The sequence below is a fragment of the Rutilus rutilus genome, assembly GCF_951802725.1.
Source record: "Rutilus rutilus genome assembly, chromosome: 12".
Classification (NCBI taxonomy): Eukaryota; Metazoa; Chordata; class Actinopteri; order Cypriniformes; family Leuciscidae; genus Rutilus; species Rutilus rutilus.
In genome coordinates this window covers 39,810,308-39,835,307 of record NC_140217.1, presented here as the reverse complement: position 1 = coordinate 39,835,307, position 25,000 = coordinate 39,810,308, and the positions used below count along the sequence as shown (strand labels likewise).

At 37.1% G+C, this 25,000-nt stretch overlaps 2 protein-coding genes across 4 annotated transcripts in view; one reads left to right on the top strand and one right to left on the bottom strand.

Annotated features, from left to right (window-relative positions):
- cbfa2t2 (CBFA2/RUNX1 partner transcriptional co-repressor 2) overlaps positions 1-19,106 on the top strand; it is a 42,636-nt gene extending 23,530 nt beyond the window's left edge. For 2 of the 3 annotated variants that reach the window (XM_084426530.1, XM_084426532.1), the window contains exons 2-11: positions 5,238-5,381; positions 6,375-6,616; positions 6,696-6,785; positions 9,410-9,591; positions 11,485-11,732; positions 12,364-12,449; positions 12,576-12,783; positions 14,114-14,182; positions 15,079-15,269; positions 17,224-19,106. In XM_084426530.1, coding sequence (XP_084282656.1) covers positions 5,238-5,381; positions 6,375-6,616; positions 6,696-6,785; positions 9,410-9,591; positions 11,485-11,732; positions 12,364-12,449; positions 12,576-12,783; positions 14,114-14,182; positions 15,079-15,269; positions 17,224-17,484 — 1,721 coding nt within the window. In that variant the 3' untranslated portion in view covers positions 17,485-19,106. The remainder of the gene's footprint in view (positions 1-5,237; positions 5,382-6,374; positions 6,617-6,695; positions 6,786-9,409; positions 9,592-11,484; positions 11,733-12,363; positions 12,450-12,575; positions 12,784-14,113; positions 14,183-15,078; positions 15,270-17,223) is intronic. The other variant, XM_084426531.1, reaches the window with a different exon arrangement.
- A 4,462-nt stretch (positions 19,107-23,568) lies between these two features.
- Positions 23,569-25,000, bottom strand: part of necab3 (N-terminal EF-hand calcium binding protein 3) — a 43,122-nt gene continuing 41,690 nt past the window's right edge. The window contains exons 12-13 of the mRNA XM_084425280.1: positions 23,860-23,951; positions 23,569-23,719 (exon numbers count right to left, since the gene is read on the bottom strand). Of these exons, the coding sequence (XP_084281406.1) occupies positions 23,691-23,719; positions 23,860-23,951 (121 nt within the window). The 3' untranslated portion in view covers positions 23,569-23,690. The remainder of the gene's footprint in view (positions 23,720-23,859; positions 23,952-25,000) is intronic.

The window sequence follows — 25,000 nt, the reverse complement described above, 5'->3', positions numbered from 1 at the left end:
CTTTGTGTTTGTGACTTAAATGTCTCAATCTATTTTCGTGCGAGTGCATGTTCTCTGTGGTGAAGCTGTGATTAAATATACCAGCGTGCAGTTGTTTGTTCCTCTCAGTTTAAAGCATTTATCACAGTCTATTAGAGCTTTCAGGACAGCGTGAGATGTGTCAGATGACAGTGACATATTTAATGAGTTTTTCCTCTTTATTTGAGCTTTATGAGCGTGGGAACAGGTGGCAGTCAGAGGAAGCTGCTCATTTGCTGTTAGCAGATCAATATTGATCCGCACGGATATCTCAGAGCTAACAGACCCGTGTTCTCTTCCCCACGGATCGCACCGCAGCTGTGTGTTCACTGCAGGGGGAAGTGTGTGTGTGTGTGCTGGACTCAGGTGAAGGCAAGGATGTTTTCAATTCAGTGACTAATAACCAAGGTCTCCACACCTGAGACCGCAAACAACACTCATAGTTTCAACAGTTCATTTTTTTATAAGCCTTAATTTTTTATTTTTTTTTAGTTATGTATAATTATGCATAAATGCATAAAATATGCATAATATGCATAAACACATAAATAAAACAGTAATGTTTTTGCATACATGCAGGGCGGCCAGTATAATGGCAGTTCATACAAATATTTTTTTATTCAGTAAAATGAATTTATTCCCAAAAAAACAATCTGTTTCCACCTTAATGTGAAAATTAAGCCTCAGTAAATAATAATAAAAAAAAATATATATATTTTTTATTTGACTAATTTAATGTTAAGTAAGTTAAGCATACTAGAGTAACATAACTTGACCTAAACCAACTAAATTGTGTTGACCCAACTAAACAAATTTATTTTGGATGAACTCAATTAAATTGTGTGTAAAATAAAAATTCTTCAGTTAAATTCAGGAAGGGTAATGAATTCATTTTTTTTTTGTGTGTGTGTGTGTGTGTATTTACATCAAGTTAAAAAAGGACTTTCATCATATTATAAAAGAAAAATGATTATATCAAACTTATGAAGTATTTTTACCTTGCTGGAGAAATCAGGTTATATCTACTGACAGTTAAAGCTTGTTTTTTCAGGTTGGTTGAATTCAGTTATAATCTTAACCCATTCAGACCCTGCGTCCATTACAATGGACATCACATGTCAACCCCCCTTTTTTTTACTTCTGGAGCATTTCACCTAGTTTAAAGCCTGCAGTCCATTAGATTGGACGCTTGTCATCCAATCAAATGGTAGTAAAGCTTTGCATGTAGTAATTATAGAAAAAAACACTACTTTGAAGAGAAGCATGTCAGCACTTCACTCCAAACACAGAAGCAAGCAACATTTTCTGTGGTTTTATTTACATTTTTTTATTTGTTTGTCAGTATTTCATAGTTTGTATGTAAAATAGAAAGATTGAACTTATTAATTAAAGTTAAAAATCGATTGTAGAATTTCACATTTTAAATCAGGATTTTTTCAAATGTGTCTGTCCATTAGAATGGACAGTGGGTTCAAAAGCCTGTTACTGAAATCACATTCCAGTAATTGAAGTCCAGTAATGCTGATTGAAATTTCTTATATAAAAATCTATATCACAGTACCGATACATTTTTTTTTTACTTTTTCATATGCAGAATATATAGTTCTTGAAGTGCTTGAACATATAGCTGATGGAAGTATCTCAGATGTTGACTTTATGTGGAGTGAGGATGAGGAAGATGGAGATGTAAGAAAAATATCCGTATTTAAAACTTTATAAAGTAAAATGACTAGCTTCCGGCCAAACGAAACATAGGATTTGACATAAATCGAAAGCGTAACTTGAAAATGAATTATTTTTTCTTACACGAACGCATCGCTTTGCTTCAATAGGCCTTTATTTACCCCCAAGAGCCGCATGGAGCACTTTTATCATGGATGGATGCACTTTTATGGACTTTCAAAACAGAAACAACCATTCACTGCCATTATAAAGCTTGGAAGCCAGGACATTTTTTAATATAACTACAATTGTATTCGTCTGAAAGAAGAACGATGTCATATACACCTAGAATGACTTGAGGGTGAGTAAATCATGGGCCAATATACATTTTTGGGTGAACTATCCCTTTATGGGTACAGTACACCCAAAAATTATATTTGTCATCACTTACTCATCCTCATGTTGTTCCAAATCTGTATGAGTTTCTTTATTCTGCTGAACACAAAAGAAGATATTTTGAAGAATGTCGGTAACTAGACAGTTGACAGTATAGCCATTGATTTCCATATTTTTTCCTACTATAGCCTATATTTCCTAATAACTACATATTATATTATTGTGATATAATATTATCATTATTAGTAATTATTTTGAAAATTATAATAACATTTATCAGTAATTTCTCAATATAGATATTACAACACCGTATAATTAATTACAGCAAAAGCAGATCAAATTACGAAATACAGTACAAATACAGTAAAGTACTATTTGGTAGTTTACAGTACTGATCTTGTGTACTGTAAAGTGAATTACAGTACAGTTACTGGAAATCGAAATACATGCATCATGCATGGCAACCGTGCTGCCAGTAATGTACTGTAGAAATACAAGAAAATCGCTAACAGAGAAATTGTTTCAAGGATGCACACAGTAAATTACTCTAACGTGAATTCGTTGATTGATTCCTAGGTTTATTTTGTTATGAATAAACAAATGTGCGATCTATAAAGCAAAAACCTTACAATTAAAGTTGAAATGTTGTAATGTTCAAGTTTTTGATCTAAAAAAGAAAGATTCGCAAAGAAAATGACTCTAACATGACCATATTGATTGATTCTAAGATATTTAGTTTATTACAAACAATGTGCAATCTGTAAAACAAAAACCTCAAAATTAAAGTTGAAATGGTATACTGTTGAAAAGTTTTTGACCTTGAGGAAAAGCTTTAAGTATATACTAACAATTTTTATGTTTATTATTTAATTTTATGTTGGTACATTTTTGTGAAGTACACCTGTTTTGACGTAACGTCCATTGAAATGGACAAAAAAAATTACAATTAAAGCAAAACATTTTTTTTATTTTTTTTATTTGGTCTCATTTATAGAAGCCTCATGAGCTGGGAAAATGTACTTTTATATTTTTCAGAAACCTAAAACATAATTCAGGTCTGAACGGGTTAAAGAATTGATTTAATCTCAACAAAACCAGTTATTGTAGATTTTACCACACGAAGTACATTTTCGAAGTTGAACTGACAATTAATCTTTTTTTCAATGTAAAATGATACGAATGGTTATTTTACGCAATATTGACAAAGCAAATGTTTAAAATTGAATTTGATAATTATAATATTACAACAAGCTTTATTGATAATCTCAAAATTGCCAAATATTGTGGGACTGATCAGTGTGGTCTGGTGATAAATGGATCTGTAAGTCTTAAACTTAAAAAATGTGTTCAGCTTAAGCTTTACTAGTGAAACTCTCTCTCGTCTTTCACAAGTTAAGCTGTAGTTCTCCACAGGTGTGCTGATAATCTCCGCTAACAGACGGGTTTGTGTATATCCTACGGTATGGCCCAAACCCAAATGGCTGATCTTCCTGTTTCTCCCACGTTCCCAGTTCCTGACTCCCAGGGAGGAGACAGGTGTACATGGGATGGGAAAAAAGATGGCACATGATTTTTTCAGTCAGGCATTAAGAGGGGCAGCCTGAAGGACCCGGAGCGGGGCTCAGGTGCGCTCGCAAACCACAAGATTTGTCTATGTGTCCGTGCGTGTGTGCAAAAGTGTGTCGCACCTGTGACCCCTGCGCTTTCGGTTAGTGCGTCAAGATGAGGATGTCTCACAGTCACTATAGAAGCTCATTTAAAAGAGAGTGCAATTAATAAAACAAGCTTAAACTACAGAACACAAATGTAATAGTTCTTTAACAGTTTATTTTCTTAATGCAAGATATAATTGCTTTTTTCCCTTGACTTGAAAACATTATTATTTTTGCATATGAGATTCATTGCAATAACTGTAATGAGCCTAAAATGCAGAATACAATGCAAAATATAATTGTTTTTTAGTTTTATTTCCATGCAGAAAAATGATTTGTTTTATTTATTTATTTGTAAAAATGTAATGCACTACACAACTCTAATGTATATTTGTAAATGTCTATTTTTCAGCGGTATGAGTATAAAAACATTGACGCAATCAACATAATAGCACAGACACAACATTTTAAAGGATTTCTGTACAATTGGGCTCAGCTCTTCTGCTGTGTGTCGGACTCGTTCAATGTGTCGTCTGTTTATCGCGACTGCAACGAAACGTACGCATGAAGCGCTATAACAATCCCATTAAAAACCGCCTTACTTTTCATTGTTAAGTGGAGAGGCCCATTTAAAAACTATACGGCGTAATCCCTCACGGAGAAACGCATTCACTGCATTAGTTTCCCATGAATAAACATTAAACAAAACACGCTTTTCACCCGGAGAAGCCCCGTCCGTCTATGAAAAGTCGTCTGGTAAGAAGCGTTTCATGACCTTTGACAACTCGATCTGTGTGGGTCTATTAGCCGCCTTTGTAAAAGCGTTTTCAGCGGTCTGATATACTCGAAACGAGGCCGATAGCTTCTCTCACGGCTCTTTCAGAACAACAGCACCTCTGATCTACGACTTTTGGGCCTGGTGGTCCATTGAAAAGCAGAAAGTATGCGTTTAGCCCTTGACGTCTTTTGTGAAGCCTAGTTAGCAAGCGTGAAATGGCCCGATTCTCCATTCAATGATCAGCCTTTCTTTCCCGAGGACAAAACCTGGTTCATTTGCACTTCAGCTGTCGGGACTCCACGGTTCTTAAACAAGGGCAGAAAACATCTGGTGTGCACCAGAAAAGGAGATGATGGGTTTAGGAAGGGTGTGAGGGTTAAGATTAGAAATCTATGCCACTTTTAGAGGTTTGGGCTCAATTGGATTGTCGAGGTCTCTTTAAACACGAATTGCATATCAATGCATCAATTGCATATCAATGCATGAGACACATTGTCTGCATTTGTGTGCTTAGGAATATCCAAATTCATTCGTTTGCATTTGTGCTTCTGTTAATGATTGTGTAAACGATGCACTTGTGGCAAGTTGACGAAATGAGAGGATAGCAGAGTTGACCGAATGAGATCTGAGATGTTCTTATTGGGTTGTACTGGAAATCTCAAACAGAAACCTTCAAAGAGAAGAAGTGATGTGTCAATCTCCCGCTCACTGTCTCTGGCTCTGGTTTTCAGACAGTGCAGAGAAGAACGTTCCTGCCATGCCCGGATCCCCAGTGGATGGAAAGACTCATTCCAGACCAACCGTCTCCGTCATGCCTCCTCTTCCCTCCATCAATCCCAGCGGACCTCGTCCGGCAGCGTTCTCCACCACAGCACGTGAGACTCACTCAAACCTGCATGCTCTCATTGCCATTAGTGTGTCCCATATGATGACATGCTACCATTTTCACAGTATTTACATTTTTTGCATGCCGGTAAAAACCTATTGCACGTCAAAATTTGCAGTATGTAGTATGCAGTATGCAGTATGCAGTGTGCACTTGATCTTCCATTTCCAGAGTGATGAATAAACCAGAAGTGATTACAGCCTAAGTCATGTGACAGCAATGTGGCATATTGGTTGTTTGAGATTTCCATTGTGAAAGCATGCATTTTGTACTATTTTTAGTAGGTATATACTGTATATAGTACATACTGAGAAGTATTCACTCCTAATGAGAAAGGAGATTCGTTTTTTGGCGCGTCTACTTAAAGTTTATTAAAAGCTGATGAACTGGAGACTGAAGCTATAGTTATTAAATGTATAATTTAGTTAATATTTACACAAACAGCATGTGACCTTTGTGCATGTGTGATAGGATTTCTCTTAGTACATACTAAAAACATTCCCTGTCACCAGCAGACCATTTACATTTAATTATTTAGCATGCTTTTTTTATACAAAACAACTTAAAATGATCGAAAAGCAATTTACCCTACAGGAGCACCTAACAGCAGGGAAAATATAAAAAATGTTTGTTAAATTGAAATAAAGCTAAAATAAAATAGAATTATGACATGACATGACGTTAAACTTAAACTAAAAATCAGAAATTGAATGAAAATCGAACTGAAATAAGTTTAAATTGAAGCACTAAAATTACTTACTGGAAATAAATAAATACTAAAACTGAAGAAAAAAAAAGAAGAATAAGCCTTAAACTAAAATTACAACTAAAAACTAATAATAACAATAATAACTAAATAAAATAAATAATTATAACTATAAATATAAAACAGTAACTATATAATACTAAAGTAATGTGTTTTCAGGTCATTCCTAACATTGCTATGATTATCCGTGTCTAACCACATTCTCTGTTTATGCAGTGACCAATGGGATCAATCATTCCCCACCGATGCTCAACGCCGTTCCTTCTCCGCCTCAGCGCTACAGCAACGGGCCGTCGTCATCATCTTCCTCTTCACTGGCCAATCAGCAGCTTCCAGCGACCTGTGGCGCGCGCCAGCTGAGCAAACTGAAGCGCTTCCTCACGACTCTACAGCAGTTCGGCAACGACATCTCGCCCGAGATCGGAGAGAGCGTCCGAAACCTGGTGCTCGCTTTAGTGGTACGTCTATTACATACATAATATACGGTTCGGTCGTACTCGGAACTGGTTTACTAGCGATGCCTTTTTTTCCCCATAGAATTCCACCGTCACCATTGAAGAGTTTCACTCCAGACTGCAAGAAGCCACAAACTTCCCCTTAAGGCCCTTCGTCATACCATTCTTAAAGGTAAATGGCCAATAAAGGAATAAATTGTCATTTACTCACCCTTGTGTCGTATCCCAGCCCCCCAAAAACGTTATTCTGAACGTTCAAAACGTTTTTTTAAGTTTAAAACAATAACTTATGCAAACGTTACGGACACATTCCATTTTATTATTCTGCAAACATGGGAATGTTACTTTTGAATCTTCTCTGGACATTCCGAAACAAGTTGTAACATTTAAATAGATGTTAGACGAGCGTTCAACTAAAATGTTTCAGAAAAACACATTCCATGAACGATGTCTAATATTTGTATGTTTTAAATGTTTTAAAGATCAGATAACTTCCCAGAAAACGAACTTTCTATTAACGTTACCGGAAGAACTTTTGAGAGAACCTTGCTGGAATGTTAGACAAAGTTATGAGAGCGTTCCCTCAAAAATGACATTAAAACACCATAAAAGCCAATAAAACACTCGGTTTGGGGATTTTAGTGAATCCCTGGAAGGATAAAGCATGCGAAGCTGCTTGAATTCAATGATTTTAAAGTGCCATGCATGAGAGGGATGCTGAACAGAGAAAGTGGAAGGTATCTAATATTTCCTTTGGTGATTTATGGAGCCAACGGAGACTTCCGAGAATTCCAGGCGGTCGGAAGTGTGAAACACGACTATAAACCGTTGCAGGTTGTTTTTACGGGGCCTGCGTAACATATGGAGCTCGGCAGCGGTTAACACAGTTGTCCGGGAATATTTGCTGGCGCAAAACAAGAGAACGTGAATGACAGGCAGCATATGTGAGAGGAGGGCAAAGTTAATCATGAACAGAGATGTTTGTCGTTCTCGTAATAAAAACTAGAGATTCTTGTTCTCTTTTAAGAAAACACTTGAAAGCATTCCAGACCCTTTTCATCGGGTATCATGTTTAATATACACCATGAACACGGAATTGCTATGATTATCACCAGTACTAAATTATTTTGTGATTGTGATGGCATCATCATCATCATCATCATCAGTAAATATGACCAATATAACTAAAATCTGAATCATTTATATAATTTAATACAAAGCACAGTGATACCAGCCGCATTTATCCTTGTTTTAATTACTGAAAGCGCATACAATTCTGTGTGTGAATAATTTTTGTTGAACTGGTTTGTTGAAATGATCAGATTTGTTCAAATGAATTAGACTTCCCAACACTAAAAATGTTTTTTTTCCAGTGTGTTTCACACGTCAGCTCTAGTCGGGCAGCATCATTGACAGTATTTATGTATAAGAGGAACAAAAGGGGGCCTAACACAGAGCCCTGAGGAACTCCATAATTAACAATTGTTCACTCAGAGAATCCCATCAATGTCTACCCTCTCTGAACTATCCCAGAGATGTGTAAATTACAATATCAGACTTATTATAAATTAGACTATTAGAAAAATAAAAAATTGGACTGTTAGTTTATCAAACGAGTCAGTGCACAAGAATAAAAGTTCAAATTTTACGTCATCTTAGTACATTCACGACACATGTTCATACCAGATTACTTTTTAGTGGTTGTGAAGTACCTACTTATTTCGGAAACTGGTTTCACTTTTTGAATGATGAATATAGACTATTGATACCTGTTGATAGTAATTTCCTTACACACATATGCTAGTTGACAGTCGCCTGTAGTCTTTGCGGTGTCATCTTTCGTCACCGCTAGTTCTTTGACGTTGTCTTGGTGTGTCTCGGTCTTTACTGAGAGAGAGATGTGTCAAGTAATTTATGCTTTTGAAAGGGTTTACTTAGGAGAGTATTTTCCCCTTGTGTTTGCCAGATGGTTCTGATGTTCTTCATATGTTCACATTAGTAATCAATCTCACATGCTCGTCATCATATAAGAAACGGAGCGCCGGGTCTGTTTTGTTTCATCTGGGCGATTGTTTCTCATCCTCCTGTGGCTGAAGTGTTTTCATACGAAAGATTTATGGACTATTTTGACGAGATGTTGGTGAAAATTGCAGTCTGGAGCTTTAATAGCGTGCAGAACATGCAGTGACGCTGAGCAGACGCCTCGGGCTCAGGAGTTTTCATGCACATCGCGGCTCCTCTGAGTCTGTCCAAGAAGAAATCTTTTTGACCTTTATCTCCACTCTTATCAGGAAAAATGCAAAAAATGCTCATTGATTAGTTTAGACCACTTAAGGAAATGCTTCCAAAGTGGGTTCCCGGCAAGCAATAGCCGTCATTTCACCAACCTCGGTTAACTATAGACCCAATATAGTCCGGCTATGAGTAACCCACTTCTAGACAAAATAACCTTGAATTTGGTTACATGTCGTTTTTGCCAAAATAACTTGTGAGATGAATGATATTCCATCATGTAAGCAAAGCCAACAGTGATTACAAGGTGTTTGGTGTCATTTCTTTGACATGTTCATATTTTAGATGACTAGTCTATTCTTGGGCGATGGTTAGACGTCTATAAAATTTTCACTGACAGCCCAAATTTTGCCCTGTTTTAGCCTAGACATCTGGGCTGTGTTTGGACGGCTATTAGACGTATTTTAAACGCAAAATTGCTTGCTGGGTTTGATTACTTGCAATTTTCCATTTAGTTGATGCTTGTTATGCAGCCAGATTTACCGTAATCTGTCCTTCACGCAGGCCAACCTGCCATTACTGCAGAGAGAGCTTCTTCACTGCGCTCGGGCGGCCAAACAGACTCCAGCGCAGTATCTGTCCCAACACGAACACCTCCTGCTCAGCACCAGCGCCCCGTCTCCAGCCGACTCCTCTGAACTCCTGCTGGACCCCAACGACAGCAGCAAACGACACAGCCCTAACCGGTATGAGCGCACGCAAACACGCTCTGAGAAAAACACCTAAAAATAAAGAGCCATGGCAGAACTACATTAGTACTTATGGTACCAGATACTACTATACTTACTATATAAATATACAGTAGTCAACATTTGAAGTGGATCAAAACCTTTCATCAAAGTTATACAAGAATTTTGAGCAATAACCGTTCTTGTCTTAGTACAATTTTGATGAACTTTGTTGATCCACTTCAAATGTTGACTACTATATTTATTTATTTTTTTATTTTTTTTTTATTTTTTTTTCTACATGCCATGATGTTTATATAGTACTGCAAGGTATCTAGGGCTGGGACGGTATGGATTTTTTCTTACCGCGGTTGAAAAGCAAGAAATTCCCGCGGTATTGCGGTAAACCGCTTTAAACCTCAACCCCCCTCCCCACCCTCCCCAAGTTTTTTTTTTTTTTCTGCGACGTTGCGGCTGGAACAACAAACAAAGTGTCAATGATAATCTCAGGTAGTGTTTATGTGCTTTATTTAATGTTAAAAGCATGCAATGTGACTTTGAATATTGTTTAGTGCTCCAGCTTTGTAGCTGTAAAAGCAACAATGGATAATTCACCTCAGATCTTGAAATTAAACAAATGGAAACAAGAACGTTCAAACTGTGAACATACAAGTGTATTCTTTGACAAATATTGTTTTAGTAACTCAGTAGCCTATGTATTTTTAATAATGTTTAAATGGTGTAATATTTGTGAATTTGATTATGTAGCCTACTTATCCATTTTCTTGCAAGTGCCGTCAAGATTACTAGCTGGTGAGTGTGCACTTGCCGCGACTCCGCGAGGGTTGACAAATGCGGTCTTCACGTGAGAGAATTCTGTTAAATAAGCACGTGCAATTAAAAGCTGAGGTCCTGCTTTTACTTTTTTTTTTTTTTTACGGCTTGGACGCGGCGTCCGTCGAAAATAGACTAGGCGCCTATCTTTATCGAAGCGGCGCTGAGAGACGCTTCTGAAACGCGCCGCGTCGTGGCTGTTGTAAACAAGCATTGACTAGAGTGGGCGCGATCAGCTCCGGTAGCCGCGTCGCAACCGTAACACGCCACAGAGTGTAAATAAGGGGTTATAGTAAATAGCCTACGAATGGAATGTTATTATGTGTCATGAAACAACTTGCAAACTTGCGAAAGGTCGGATTTGTTCCATCTTTTGATGATAAGTTTTGTTTAGAAAACCTTGAATCCATGTAAGACACAATGTTATTAGACACAATCCATGTCATTAGAATCAATGAATCCATGTCATTAGACACAACGTGAACACATGTGAAGGCCAGTGTTTATATATTTATTTAAATAAATTTTCTTTGCGGTGATGACGGTGACTAGCTCAGACCCGCGGTAGGTGTCACGTGACCGCGGTATTGCGGTAATGCGGTAACCGTCCCAGCCCTAAAGGTATCTCAAAAATACCATGATATTACTGTGACAAGAACAAAAAAACATGGTATTTTCATGGTACCATGAACAAAAAACATTCTATGCCATGGTGCATAAGAAAATGTTGAATTACCGCAGTATTAAGTCCAAAAGAACATTATACTTTATAGTTATTCACATGCCATGATGGAAGGTACCTCAAAAAATACCATGATATTAGTGTGACCAGAAACATGGTCCAAAAAATTTAGTATTTCCATGGTACCTTGACAAAAAAAAAAAAAAAACATTTTATACCATGGTGTATAAAACTTTTCCGAAGTTGTAAATAAAACTGAATGGTTACCATATTCATATACCATGGTATTTACTGCAAGGTACTTCAGCAAAAGACCCTGGTATTGTCATTGTACAGGTCCTCCAAAAACCATGGTGCTTTTCTAAGTGTTCTTATGATGTTATTATTTCCTCCAGAAGTAAAGAGAATGGTTTTCACGAGCGGCCTCCCGCCTCCCTGGAACCTCCTGCCAAACGGATCTGCACCATTAGCCCCGCCCCCAGACATAGCCCCGCCCACCCGCTCCATCTCCCCGCCCAGATCCACCCGACTCCGCCCCCTCTGCAGCACTACGCGCTGGATGACATCAGCACACCTCAGCTGTACCGAGAGCCTCACCGAATCCTGGAGCTGAGGGAGCTGAAGGACAGGCCACGACTGCCAGGTACTTGCTCATCCTTCCCTCGGGTCATTTTGACCCGGAAATCATTTTTGAAGAATTGGGTGTTTTCACAACATGTAGCGCCGCTGTGCTTCGGGCGACCCGAGTTCAAGTCTCAAAATGCTCAAAATTCTAACCAAAAATGCTAAAACTTTACCAAAAAAAGTATTTTATAATGTCTGCATGTGTATCTGAAGAGAAACTGACTTTAGGACCCAGCGGAACAGCTCATTTTCTCCATATAGAGCTATAAGGCCATCTAGTGGAAAGAGTCATGTAATATCATGTTATATTATTATTTTTCCACAAGGGGTCGGCAAAGACACCCAATGTAAGATATTTTGAGCTGAATTAAAAGGTTTATGCATGAAAGTGAGTTATTTTGAATCTAAGTTGAAAGTGCTTAAATTACTAAATTACTATTTATTTATTATTTATTGATCAAATCTAGTAATTTAAAGGTAAATAAAATACAAAATAACAGAAAATCTCCAAAAGAATTGCATAAAAAAATAGAACAAATATTATCAAAATTAAATAAAATAAGCTTTCTGGACAACAAAAAAAATGAAGTATAATTTTAGGGCTTTAAACTACTAGTGAATTTGTGACGTGGTTTTGTCGTAATTTCCAGGCAGTAACGGAGGCTACCGCGAGGAACCTGTAGACCACAGACTGACGGAGAGAGAGTGGGCTGAAGAATGGAGACATCTGGATCATGTGAGATTGCATTTATTAATAATTCTTACAAAATGGTTCAAAATGGTTCGACGTGGTTCAAATGTTGACTACTGTATATATATATACCTCATGTCCTAAATGTCTCTGTCATCTGTCTGGTTGTAGGTGCTGAATTGCATTGTGGACATGGTGGAGAAAACCCGTCGTTCGGTGAGCGTTCTGCGGCGCTGTCAGGAGTCGGACCGCGAGGAACTCAATTACTGGAGGAGACGCTCAAACCCACACGACGACGTACGCAAGAACGGGACGACATCAGGGAACGTCCCCTTCACCAAAACACACAGTCCTCTGTCAGCAGAGGGAATCAACGCAGGTGAGTTTAGTGTCCAGAATCATTTACAGCACAAACTGTTTGAACTTTGGCCCCTTGTTGTCGATGACCTTTCAAAGCACAGCCAGACTTTGAGAGATGCATTTAAATTTAAGCTCATTTTGCAGTGCTTAAAGAAGCAGTTCACTTCAGAATTAAAATTTCCTGATAATTTACTCACCCCCACGCCATCCAAGATATCCATGTCTTTCTTTCTTCAGTCGAAAAGAAATGAAGGTTTTTGAGGAAAACATTCCAGGATTGTTCTCCATATAGTGACTTCAATGGGGTCCAACGGGTCGAAGGTCCAAATGTGAGTTTCAGTGCAGCTTCAAAGTCTCGACACGATCCAGCCGGGAATAAGAGTCTTATCTAGACAAACCAGTGGACATTTTATAAAAAAAGTTAACATTTATATACTTTTAACCACAAATGCTGGTCTTGCACTAGCTGTGATGCGACACACATTACATTAACACGTTGAAAGGTCAAGCGTGACGTAGGAGGAAGTACAGACCCAGTGTTTACAAATATTTGAAACGATAAACTAACACAAAGACATATAAATACGTGTCATTCAACATACAACAACTTTTGAATGGCTTCTCCACACTTGTGAACACTAGGTCTGTTCTTCCTCCTTCGTCACGCTTGAGATTTCAACGTGATTATGTAATGTGTGGCGCATCACAGCTAGTGCAAGATGAGCATTTGTGGTTAAAAAGTATTAAATGTAAAAAAAATATATAAAATGTCCGCTGGTTTGTCTAGATAAGACTCTTATTCCTCGGCTGGATCGTGTCGAGACTTTGAAGCTGCACTGAAACTCACATTCGGACCTTCAACCCGTTGGACCCCATTGAAGTCACTATATGGAGAACAATCCTGGAACGTTTTCCTCAAAAACCTTCATCTTTTCCACTGAAGAAAGAAAGAACATCTTGGATGACGTGGTGAAAAAATTATCAGGAAATTTTAATTCTGATAAATCCTTTAATTCAACTTTTTCTCCCCCTAGTGGAGATGATGGTGAACTACAGTAATAACATCACCTATTTACTCATCCTCTCCTAACAGACAAAGCCGCATGTGTATGTGTGTGTGCGCGCGTCTCTATACGAGTGTATTCTGTGTGTGTGTGAGCCTGCTGATCGAGCAGGTGTTGTGTATTTGAGTCCAATCTGAGGGAATGTCGTCTGAAACGCTGCGCTCAACGCCATCTGTGACCAAACGCTGCCCAAGACTCACGAAGCGCCCCGTCCTCTCACATGCTTCCATATCCGCCACTCCTACATGCTTCTGAGGGTAATATATTTGTTTTTCTCTCACGCAGACTCTCAGAGGGATCTTCCCCTGCGCTCCGGCTCTGGCTTCGTGCCTGACGAGATATGGAGGAAAGCCGGTAAGGGCGGAAACCCAGATGCACCCTGGGAAACCTGTTTTCTCCCCTACCAGCTGTCTTGTTTTCCAGTAATCACACTTTCAGAAACGAAACAAGCTCTTTGTTCAATATTTATATTGTTTTATTACAAGAAAACGCAATGAAACAATGCAAATATGAGATGAATTCAAATTCTCATTATTCATCTCGATTCAGTTTAAGTTTTGATCTCAACTGATGTGCCGTCAAATCGATTATATTACTGAATATTAAGTCAAGTCACCTTTATTTATATTAATAATAATGCAACAAAGCTTGTTTCTAGAAGAAAATAGTGTCATAGTCCAGCTTAAGTAAGTTCAGTGATGTTTCATTTTTGCTGTAAAAAAGTTATTAATTTAGTTAATTTTTACACATATATATATATTACTTGTATTATTATTTTAAAAATTACAATGTATATTTTCTTTTCCTATTTGTTGTAGTCTATATTTGCATAATATTTTTACACTATATGTTGGATTATTGTCATGTTTATTATTTGTATGTGACTGGCATTCAATAAATAAATCTATCTATGATCATTTTTATCAAGCTTGTATGTTTATGTTCAGTTATTTCACTTTAATGGCGATGAAAATGACCTAGTAATTGTCATTAAAGTGAAATTACTGAACCTAAATATACGAGCTTGATAAAAATGCTCATTTTAGAAGAAAATTTCAGATGCTCTTTTGCATCTGAAGTCTTCATATAATGATGTCAATGCAGGCAGATCAATAATATTGTTGAATATTAAGTGTTAACTGTAAGTGAAGTGTTTTTTAAACCTCAACCAAGCAAGCTAAAGGCGACTGCTTCATTCCTGTTGTTAGATCACACATAATGTTGATGAACACGTGGTTTGTGTCCTGCAGAGGAGGCGGTGAACGAGGTGAAGCGTCAGGCGATGGACGAGGTGCAGAAAGCCGTGGCCGAGGCCGAGCAGAAAGCCTTCGACATGATCACAGTCGAGAGAGCCAAGATGGAGAAAACCCTCGCCGAGGCCAAGAGGAAAGCCACGGAGGACGCCATACAGGTCATCAACGAGCAGGAGGACTCCAGCGAGGTGAGAGTCACAGCAAACCTTCCTCAACTCAATATCCAACTGAACCAGGTTCATCCGTCTGAACCATGCGCTGCTTTTGAAGCTGTACATAAACAGGGAACCAGTAACAGCAATACGAGATGTTGAAACAAGACTTCACATTACCCTCATTCCTCAATGTTATAAGTACAAGTCATACGTGTTGTACTGAATACGTAAATAAAGACATGTATAAACGTGTGGAAAGAGAAAAATAAATAAAATTTACTTGATAAGAATGCATACAAATTATACATACATATACATGTCATATACCTATATATACACACATACTTAAAGAGAAACTAGATGTACATACATAATTATACATATGTGCAATACTTACTTATACTTACTCATCCATATATACGTATACACACATGTATATACATTCATACATCAAAACATCTATATTCATACACACGTCCGTGTAAAAAAAAAAACTTTAAATAAGTAAAAGAATATGTGAATGGAAAGAAAACCTGTAAATGATGCTTCGGGAATATTCAAACTGGGTCATTCGTTTCTATGCAAATGAGGCTCATTATTATGCAAACATTAGTGCTGTTTGCCTGACCAAATCAACATTGCATTATTACAGCCAAAAGAAAGCTGCTGGTAAATAATTTTTAATCAAAATTGGTTACTATTAGCGGGAATTTATTAAATATATAGACATTACAGTATTAAAATATTACATTACAATATTATACACTACTGTTCAATTTTTTTTTTAAATGTTTTAAAAGGCAAAAATACAATAATAACAGTGAAATATTATTACAATTTAAAATAGCTGTTTTCTATGTGAATATACAGCAAAGTGTAATTTATTCCTGTGATCAAAGCTGATTTTTGTCACATGATGTGTCACATGATCCTTCAGAAATCACTCTGATATGATGATTTGATGCTCAAGAAACATTTATGATTATTATCAGTGTTGAAAATAGTTTCATATTTTTGTGGAAACTGTGATACATTTTATTTTTCAAGATTCTTTGATGAACAGAAAGTTCAAAAGAACAGCATTTATTTGAAATAGAATATTTTGTAACATTATAAATGTCTTTACTGTCACTTTTGACAGTTTCAATAAATAAACAAAAAATAAACTTATATATATCTACTGTATTTTTATTAAAAGATCTTTACTGTCACTTTTAATCAGTTTAACCCTCTGGTGCTGTTTGGTCATTTTTGACCGAAACTTTTAACGGTTTTGGCACTTGCTGTGTGAACACACACACACACACACAAAAAAAGATGGATATGATTCAAAAAGGTTAAATGGTTCTGAAACCGATAATCTGCCAAGTGTCGTCTTTATAAAGAGATCAAACTTCAGTCCGTGTTCCAGAGCATTCAAGATGAGTTTAAGTCGGAATTTTCATCTTCAGGGCCATGCTCAAAAAGTCAATAAATGGATTATAACTGATGCATAAATATAATTTAGTACCATAAAATCCACTAAAAATACAAAATATTAAATAAAAACTATTTTCGAACTAAAATATAGCACAGTACCAGAGGTTTAATGCATTTTTGCTGAATAAGGATAAAAGGATACAATATTTATATTGTAATGTTGGTAACAGGTTCATTAGTTAACATTAGTAAATATATTAACTAACATGAACTAACAATGAGCAATACATTTATTACTGTACCTATTAATCTTTGTTAATGTTAGTTAATAAAAATACAGCTGTTCATGTTAGTGATACAACCTTTAATTTTAATAACGTATTAGTAAATGTTGAAATATGAACTACGATTAATAAATGCTGTAGAAGTATCGTTCATTCTTAGTTCATGTTAACTAAGGTAGTTAATAATGAACGTTATTGTAAAGTGTTACCGTAATGTTTAATACTAATAGCCATAACTCACGGTGATTAACTGAAGTGTGTCTCTCTGTGTGTGTGTGTGTCAGTGCTGCTGGAACTGCGGGCGTAAGGCGAGCGAGACGTGCAGCGGCTGTAACGCGGCGAGATACTGCGGCTCCTTCTGTCAGCATAAAGACTGGGAGCGACACCATCTCATCTGTGCCCCGGGCCTCCAGAACCAGCCCAAACCCACGTCCCGAATCCTGGCCAAAGCCCCCGACAGCGGCCCCGTCCCGAGCCCCGTCCCGGAGAAAACCTCCCGAGCGTCCACACCGTCCACACCAGCGTCAGACGCCAGCGCACACTAGCACACACACACACACACACACCGGGTCATTCGGAAGCGGGACGTTCAGACACTCTTCTGCGAGTCTTTGGTGCAGATCTCCTGCGATTGGTTTCACCCGCACAAACTGTTGTCAGTGTTACGTCTGCTTGCTTGTTTGTGTCTGTGCGTGGTTCTGTACATATTAATGAATTAATTTTATTGCATCAGATTAATTAATGCAACACCACAGATTATACTTGCTTGACTTCAGCCAACACTTTCAACATCTCTGCCTCGGTGGGTTTAGATGTCCGTCACAGCCAATCCACATGCTGGAACACTAATCACACACACACTCACACTCTCACACACACACGCACACACACTCACACTCACACACACTCTCACACACACACATACACACGTATACACACACTCACTCACACACACACACACACACACAAACACACTTTCTCACACACTCACACTCACTCACACTCTCACACACACACACACACTCTCTCACGCCTATAAAAAACGTGGATGAAAACCTTCAGAGCGGATAAGAGCGTTTCAGTCCAGAAGCCGGATTTTCACACACACTTCTGCGAGTTTATCCGACTGGACGACTGACATGTTTTCTGGCATCTTTTGCTGATTTGGTGCAGATCTCCTGCGATTGGTTTCACCCGCACAAACTGTTGTCAGTGTTACGTCCGTTTGCTTGTTTGTGTGCGCGAGTGTGTTTCTGTACATATCAGAGCAATATAAGAGTGATGACTTCACCAAAGCTGTCAGTGAACGCGGTGACATGTGTCGCTTCATCATCATCATATGACAGTGAGGGATGCACGATATATCGGTATCGGCCGATATATAATCATTTTTAATGTTATCGTTATCGGCCCGATAAGGAAATTTGGTCGATATATTAAAGTAAATAAATAATGTAATATTGCCTTCAGATACACACTGTTCAACATGATCGTTCTGAATTGCTTGAAATATGATTGGAATCACTTCAAAAATTAAAATACAGTGCAAGTCTGTCATATCGGCTAATGAGAACATTGTGTGTTTGGGACATGAATTTTAATGATGAGAGTTTTGTTTTTGTATTCAGGCTCTCGAAAATATATACAAATTTGGATTTATCGGCCGATATATCGGTTATCGGCTTTCAAATATAAAGAATTATCGGTTATCGGTATCGGCCAAAGTTTTCATATCGGTGCATCTCTAATGACAATATTATCAGAGTTTAGATGGAGAATGGTGTGTTAAACACGGCTGGTCTACAATCGTCATCTTCCTGTGACTGATCCCACATAGAAACCAAGCGAACTGAACCGGTCTGCGCATCAACATGCAAAGCTGGAAAATCTCAGGAGGATATGTACATAATTTGATGTTTGTTCCACATGTAGAGTCAAGAGTGAGTCTGTTTCTTTTCTTTTCTCTCCACATTGACGTCTTCAGTCACCCGTCTCGTACGGTACACGACACGTTGATTTATTTTTTCATGATCAGAATGTGTAAAATATTAACGGTGCAAGAGAATCTTTATTTTGTGAGCTACTCTGTGACATTCATTTTTTTTCCTTTGAGAATTCTTGAATATTGGTATGAAGTAGATATTAAAAAATAAAGACATTAACATGGCATTGTGTTTGTGAAGGTCGGCTTATGGATTTGATCGTGTTGTATGTGTGTGTGTGTGTGTGTGTGTGTGTGTGTGTGTTTTCGGTTTTTCTATAATATTGAAAATGTGGAAAGGTCTTGAAAAAAATGTCTTTACAGGTTATCTGTTTAATAGTAATTATAAGGTGTATTGTTATTGCACGGATTTCATTTTATATTAATATATAATAGAAACCCCTCATAAATGTAAGGTAAGAAGCATTTACTGTAAAGAAGAGTTCAGAAGAGTAAAATCCAATTTAGTTGCATATGAAAAACTCATTCCATGTAACAAATAAATAGTCCAACATATAATAAATTCACACATCACTATTATGAACATTTAAACCTCAAAAATGAGGTGAATAAATCACAAATGTTGATTCTCAGGTGGGAAATCTTTTAGGCCCATGAGAGATAGAGACATTTTACCCAATTTTACCATGTTTACTCGACACTCAAAAATTAAAGAAGAACAGAGATTATTATTATTGTTAGTAATACCTAAATATGCCATCACTGTACCATGGTACCGTCACAATATGAAAGATTCTGAAAGCTGTTTACACAGTGTAATCCAGCATGGTTTTACAGTAGGTATAGATGTTTACAGTAGGTGTGCTGAACTATGTTCCTCCACTAGATGGCGGAAACACACTGGCTTTCTCAGATCTAGTCGTATGGGTTGACTAAACTAAAGGAATTGGTTGACATGACCCACACACACACACACTCATCCTGCAAACATCTCCTCTGTCATCATGATACTCTAATAAAGCTGCTTGACATTTAAGAGTGTTTTGGAACAACGCGACTTGATTAAATGTATATATGACAGTCACGCAACACAAAACTCAGTCCAGAAATAAAGTCTGAATGCAACACCACAGATTATACTTGCTTGACTTCAGCCAACACTTTCAACATTTCTGCCTCAGTGGGTTTAGATGTCCGTCACAGCCAATCCACATGCTGGAACACTAATCACACATACACACACACACACACACACACACGCACGCACGCACGCACGCACACACACACACACACACACACACACACACACACACACACACACACACAGAACAACAGCAATATCTTTAACACACAAGCCAGTCAAAAACTCAAGAAATCCACACAAAATAAAAAAATCTGCTCAATTGCCATAAACATTGTCATAAAAATTATTTGATGCAACAAATTAAATTAATTAATGCAACATCATGAATTATAATTGCTTGACTTCAGCCAACACTTTCAACATTTCTGCCTCAGTGGGTTTAGATGTCCGTCACAGCCAATCATGCTGGAACACTAATCACACACACACACACACACACACACACACACACACACACACACACACACACACACACACACACACACACACACACACACACACACACACACACACACACACACACACACACACACACACACACACACACACACACACACACACACACACACACACACACTCTCCTTTTTTTTTTTTTACATGTCTAGGCTTTTATTGTTTTTTCATAAAGCTTTAGTTATTTTAGTACTTCAAGTTAAAATACATTTAAAATGAGAAATGTATTTGGCATTTATATTTTATTTTAAATTATTTTTTTGTTTAGTTTTTTTCAAGTAACAAAAATGTTTTTTTATGGATTTAATTTTATGTAAATTTACAATTTAGTAATGTACTGTAATGTACTATAGTTGGGATAACCGTAAATGCCAAACACCAGCAGAAGAGGGAGACAGAGAAGACTGACATCATGCTCACTAAACACTGCAGTATTGTACACTAATCAGAAAGTGAACGAACACAACAATAAACTTTTCAAACAATAGCATTGTTGCAACACGACCTCATTGAGTGATTTAAGCAGAGCTGGGTTACTCTAAAAAAGTTATTAATTACAGTGTAATTAGATTACTGCACTTATTGCTCTCTGTACTAAATATTGCATTACTACACTCTAAAAAATGCTGGGTTGTTTTAACACAATTTTGGGTCAAATATGGACAAACCCAAATGTTGGGTTAAAAATTGAATTAAAAAATGTAACCCAGCCATTGGCTTTGTCCATATTTGACCCAAAGTTGGGTTGAAACAACTCAGCATTTTTAGTAATTACTTCCTAAATCCCATATTAACCTCGACCAGCTGAACAATATAAGGATAGACATGAAACTGCTATTTTAATTATTCTTGAAGTATTTAAAGAGAGAAGGTTACATTAAAAACATACTGTACATTTTAACATTAGACGTTAAATCCACAATGGTTTATATAGTATTGTTCTATATAATTGGCTATACAGTAAGCTATCTAATGCAATTACATCAGAAGTAACTGTAAATAAATTACAGAAAAATTAAGAGTAATCCCTGCTTTGCGTTTCATAACTATTTGAATAGGCTATATTAACTATAGATCTGTTAAACATCATCTAATGTAACACTGTTACTGCCATTAATATTAAGTTCTTATGAAAAGTTAGTAATATTAAGATGCAGATGCATTTACTCAAGTGCATGTTTGTTTGTGCTTTTCTCACTTAAAAAAAAAAAAAAAAAAAAAAAACTCAGGCCAATTACCCTAGTTGATAATGACTTAAAAGTCCTAATTACTGTCTGTCATCATTTCAGAAGCCTCTTGACAAAACACTGAAGTGTCATTATGAGAGAGCGGAAGCATCTTTACTAATTATTTGAAAAAAATGTACTATAATATTTCTGACAAGAAGTCTATTCTGCTGCTTTATATTCACAGATCATCCACAAGCAATGTGACAGATACACAAAACATATTAAAAAGCTAAAACGATTGAAGAACAAAAACCACACACAGAATAATCATTCGAGTTTTATTTTCATTTAATGGACTAATCCACATACAGTGAAAACCCTAAAGCAAAAAGGTCAGGTTTCTGTTTTTCAGGTACGATGCATGAATAGCACAACAACTAGCAGGTTTCCATGTTCATCAAACAATAAGACAGTCAAACCAGGATCTTACAGTGTTTATATGCAGTAAACTAAAGATAATTCACCCAGAAATCATCATTCACTCACTCAAACACCAACGAATCAGACTCGTTTTGTGTTTATCCAGGTTTAGAAGGACTCGAGCGAGTAAATGAGGCCAGAACGGGTGAAATAATTACAATAACATCTCCAGGAAAGCTCTATCCTATTCACAGTCTGACTCTTCAATCTTCTCCTCAGAAATAAGTGTTTGTCGCAAATCAACTGAGTAAACATCTCCTAATCTGCATGCAGTTTCATCATGTTTCAGTATCCAGAGAAGTAAAAGTGACTTTAAAAGGTGTTCGACTCGAGCAGCAGATCATTTTGCTATAGAGTTATCGTATTTATTTATTTACAAGAACACGTGACTTCTTGCGTTTCTTCTTGTTAGTTAGCTCTGAGAGTCGCTGTATCTGCATCAAAGCTACTGGCTTGAAAGGCTTCATCACGGAATGGAGAAAAACACGCTTTGAATTTCTATACATGCGATTAGAGTATCACAGCGATGTCTGATAGCGGCGGGTTGAGCATTCATTCACAACCGAAGATTCGAGAATCGGTTCCTTTGAATCTGAATCGAACTGGTCAAGTGAGGCTGAATTGGGAATTCCAAAGAAATTCAAAACAGTCACGCAGAGGAACTCCATTAGTCAACACAAGGTCTAAAACATACATATTTACATCATTATTTTTTGACTAATTATGCTTATTCATTCCCTGACACATAGATGCATTTTCTAAACTAAGATAAATTGTCAAAACAATTAAAAGCCATCAAGACAGCCAAACAAAAAACTGTCCACCATTCAACTTAAAGATAAATACTACAATCAAAATATGAATCTAATATTAAATAATAATATATTAAGTAAATTCTAGGAAATATTCTTCCACCGTGGTCAATACAATTTTTTGCTTATTAAATATAACTTTATTTAAAATACTTTTGCATTTATATTAATTTCTTAGATTTTTTCAAATCAGGATTATTGTCGTTAACTTAAACTATTAAAAACATTTTTTGTTAATTGAAATAACGCTAAAAAGACTTGCTAAAAAGAATGTTGACTTGGCAAGAAACTGAAATAAATGTAAGTTGAAGCACTAAAATTATTAACTGGAAATAATAAAAAGAAGTAAAACTTAAATAAAAAATAAATTAAACCTCAACACCAATATTAAAAAAAACTAAAAGACAAAAAATTTAATAAATTTAACCCGAAAACAAAAGTAATTAAAAATATTCATAAATATAATAAAGCTAAAATAAAAACTGGTTCAATATTTCTGCATCCAATTTCCAAACTGAGAAAAGCATCTGAATCCACTTCTGAATGATGCACAACCCTGATCGTTAACTATCAGACAGACATTATCTATAAAATGCAACACAAAAAAGGTGTGTGTGTGTGTGTGTGTGTGTCACACGTACAGATGATTCATCTGATTTTTTTTTTTTTTTTTTTAGAGCTAGTCATTAATTCAAAGACACAATGGGGTCAATCTGTTCAGACGGGGGTTCAGTGCTGTTTCGGGTTGCTGTTAGTTGTTCGTCATGATCCACCAGGACGCTGTGAGAAACAAACAGGCAGATATTAAAGAGATGAAGTATCATAACTCCTCATTAAAGGCTGTTTAATTTCTTTTTTCTTCCAGGCTGAGACAGATGCTTTGAGAAAGGGCTGATAAATGATGTGGCGCTCTCTCTCACCTGGCATGAGCATCGTGGACACGATCTCTGGGTCCTCCAGCATGTCTATGATGCAGCGCTGGAACATCTTACTGGCGTCAGACTGCAAATAACTGCAGACAAACAAGCTCATATTAGCAGAGGATATAATGAGCAACATCCTCCACATGAAAACGCTCAGGACACTAAACTGAGTTTTGAGTTACATTTCATTTAAAGGGATACTTCAGGATTTAGCATTAAGCTTTGTATTAGTAGAAAACCTGTAGTATTTTCGAATTACCGTGCTACCCTCCCTCATATCCCCCTGAGACGAGAGATTTATGTATTTTTTTTTGTCTGGAAAAAATCGTCATTTTGCGTCATCGGAGGAGTTTTTGGCCAGAGGCGAGAGACTCCAGCCAGTAGGGGGAGCTGTCCCGCATGTGTTCAACCCGCCCATAGAGGGATCTCACTCACAGAATGTACACACAGTGTCAGCCATCTTTCTTTGGAAGCTAAGCTAGCAGGCTCTTGTTCTGTGGAGAAAGCTGAGTAGTAGGGGTTACCATCCTCTTTTTCCCGGACATGTCCGGCCGTCGAGATCGTCCAAAATGTCCGGGATTCGGCTTTTGCTTTCTGCAGTCGCCATTCATTGTTTACATGCACACCTTTTGTTTCAATCTAACTGAATTCATTCCGATTGGTGAATCTGAATGTAGTGTTTACATGAACGCTAAACAAGTGATCGGTTGAAGTGCGTTTTACCATTGCTAAGAAAATTCGAGAGACTCACTAGTAGCCTAGTCTCGTTGTTTAACTGCTCTCTAACCGGGAGGCGTGGCTTGGGCGTGGCCTCCTAGGGCAGCGAAGCAAGTGCATTCTGGGAGTTGTTGTCTTTCATCCACATAAGCCAAAAATACAGTCTAGTTTCTCAGTCTAGAAAGCTCCAAATTCAAAAATAATGTCACATTTCTTCTACATAAATGACCCATTTTAAACACACATTCATCTTTCCAGAGGTGAAGTATCCCTTTAAGTCTCAGACATCTGACGTCTCTGTCATGCTTGGAAACTTGTTTGGAAATGAACATTATTTTTGCAGTCCCATTAGTTGCAAGAGCGACACATTTCAGTTTTAAATAAGCCAACGAGTAATCGCTATTCGTCAAACAATCATGAA